Source organism: Oryza sativa, chromosome 10, assembly GCF_034140825.1.
Source record: "Oryza sativa Japonica Group chromosome 10, ASM3414082v1".
NCBI lineage: Eukaryota > Viridiplantae > Streptophyta > Magnoliopsida > Poales > Poaceae > Oryza > Oryza sativa.
The window spans coordinates 17,166,285-17,168,114 of NC_089044.1; the positions used below are offsets into that span (position 1 = coordinate 17,166,285).

General features: G+C 54.8%; 1 protein-coding gene across 1 annotated transcript; it reads right to left on the reverse strand.

The window, feature by feature from the left end:
• Positions 1–359: 359 nt before the first annotated feature.
• LOC4348773 (glycine-rich cell wall structural protein 2-like) lies at positions 360–1,466 on the reverse strand. Its single transcript, XM_015757794.3, has one exon. The coding sequence runs from the start codon at positions 1,438–1,440 to the stop codon at positions 628–630; it is 813 nt and encodes a 270-aa protein (XP_015613280.1). The 5' UTR covers positions 1,441–1,466; the 3' UTR covers positions 360–627.
• Positions 1,467–1,830: the final 364 nt, after the last annotated feature.

A 1,830-nucleotide genomic window follows, 5' to 3' on the forward strand; every position in this document is an offset into this window, starting at 1 on the left:
CTACTCTCAGCCTCATCTTTGTCCAATATGAAATCTAGGATATTTTCTTTTTAAAATTTTCAAACTTAATTTTACATTTTTTATGATTTTTATTTAATTTCGTTTTCATAATTTATCTTTAAGTCTATGAGGGCATATATATAAAATTTTTACTCATAAATTATTTTTTCTTGCGAATAAACCGTTTTGCTCATAACTAATCAGCTCATGGTCAACCGGTGGTGCCTTTTATCTTTTATTTGCCTGTTCGATCATTTTCATTTCCCTTGTAAGCTAGCAACGAACGAATTAGTAACAGTCATATCAGTAAAACAAAAGAAAATGAAAGAAAACTATACTTGCAATAGAGACCACACCAATGAACAAAACATTATGCATGCTTCAATTCATTGCTCTTGTAGAGTGTCATCACATCTCATTTCCGCATGCTGGGCTACCATGCATCTTCCATTACAATGATGGAGCCCATTAATTATTAAGAAAAACTGCCTAATTAAAACCCAAGTACAAACCCTAGAAATTAAACTTCTTGTCGGACAGCATAAAATGACGAGACCAATTCATGCATTGTCTCGGCCTCCTCCGGCTCTAGGGTTTCCCGCGACAAGCGAAAACCTACCGGAAATTTCAATGGTATCCGCCGCTACCGGATCCGGATCCCTTGCCGCTGCCGCTGCCGTAGCCGCCGTTCTCGCCGCCGCCGCCGCCGCCGCCCTTGCCGCCGCCCATTCCTGACGCGTAGCCTCCGCCGGAGGAGCCATCGCTGCCGGCGTCGCCAGCGCCGGAGCCAGCGCCTGCGCCAACGCCGTAGCTCGGAGATGCTGCTGGGCCTCCGCCGTGCCCGCCGCCGCCGCCGCCGCCGCCACCGGCTGCGTCGGCGTAGCCGCCGTTGTAGTCGCCGCCGCTGGATGGAGACGGCGCCATCGCTATCGACGAGCCGCTCTCGCCGGCGCCCTGGCCAACTCCGGCGCCAGCGCCGTACCCGCTGCCGCCGTTGGAGCCGCCGCCACCGCCGCCGCCGCCGCCCTCGCCATCACCGGTGGCGTAATTACCGCCGCTGCTGAGAGCAACCGGGGCCGACGCCGACGAGCCGGAGCCGCCGCTCGAGCCACTGCCCATGCCGTAGCCGGAGCCGGAGCCGGAGCCGTACCCGCCGTTGGTCCCGCCGCCGCCGCCGCCGCCTCCGCCAGCGCCGCCACCCCTCCCGTAGTTCCACGTGTTGCCGGAGTCGCCGCCGCTCTCGCCGTATCCGGCGCCGGCGCCGGCGCCCGAGCCGGAGCCCCACCCGCCGTTCGTCCCGCCGCCGCCGCCTCCTCCGCCGCCGCCTCCCCCGCCGCCGGAGTACGAGTTCGTGTACCTGGCCACCCTCGCGGCACCAGCGAACCCGATGCTGAGGAGGACGGCGAGGCCCAGAGCCACGAGCTTGGTGGTGGCAGCCATGGCGATCGAGAGAGAGAGGTGGTGGTGATCAGCGGATAGGTTTGCGCGGGTATTTATAGCGAGCGGCGGATGGCGGGAGATTTAATTTCCTCTTCATGAGATCGACTTGGCGCCATGTGCGACGATCAAATTAAAGGAGATTCGATAACCATTAACCATGCATGGATTAGAGCAGATACAATAGCAGGCTATAAGCCAGCTATAAATATATTTTAAAAATATAAACAATAGCATGCTATAAGCTAGCTATAAACATATTTTAAAAAGATAAAGGAAGAGAGAGAAGAGCAGCGAGCTACAGATCTGTAGCCAGCTGCAGCACGGACTCCAAGACATAATGTGTGTATGACAGGTAGGGCCAGGTATTAATAGTATAGTAAGCAATTATTG

Coding starts and splice junctions, on each gene's coding strand:
- LOC4348773 (XM_015757794.3), bottom strand. CDS start 1,440: ATGGCTGCCACCACCAAGCTCGTGGCTCTGGGCCTCGCCGTCCTCCTC.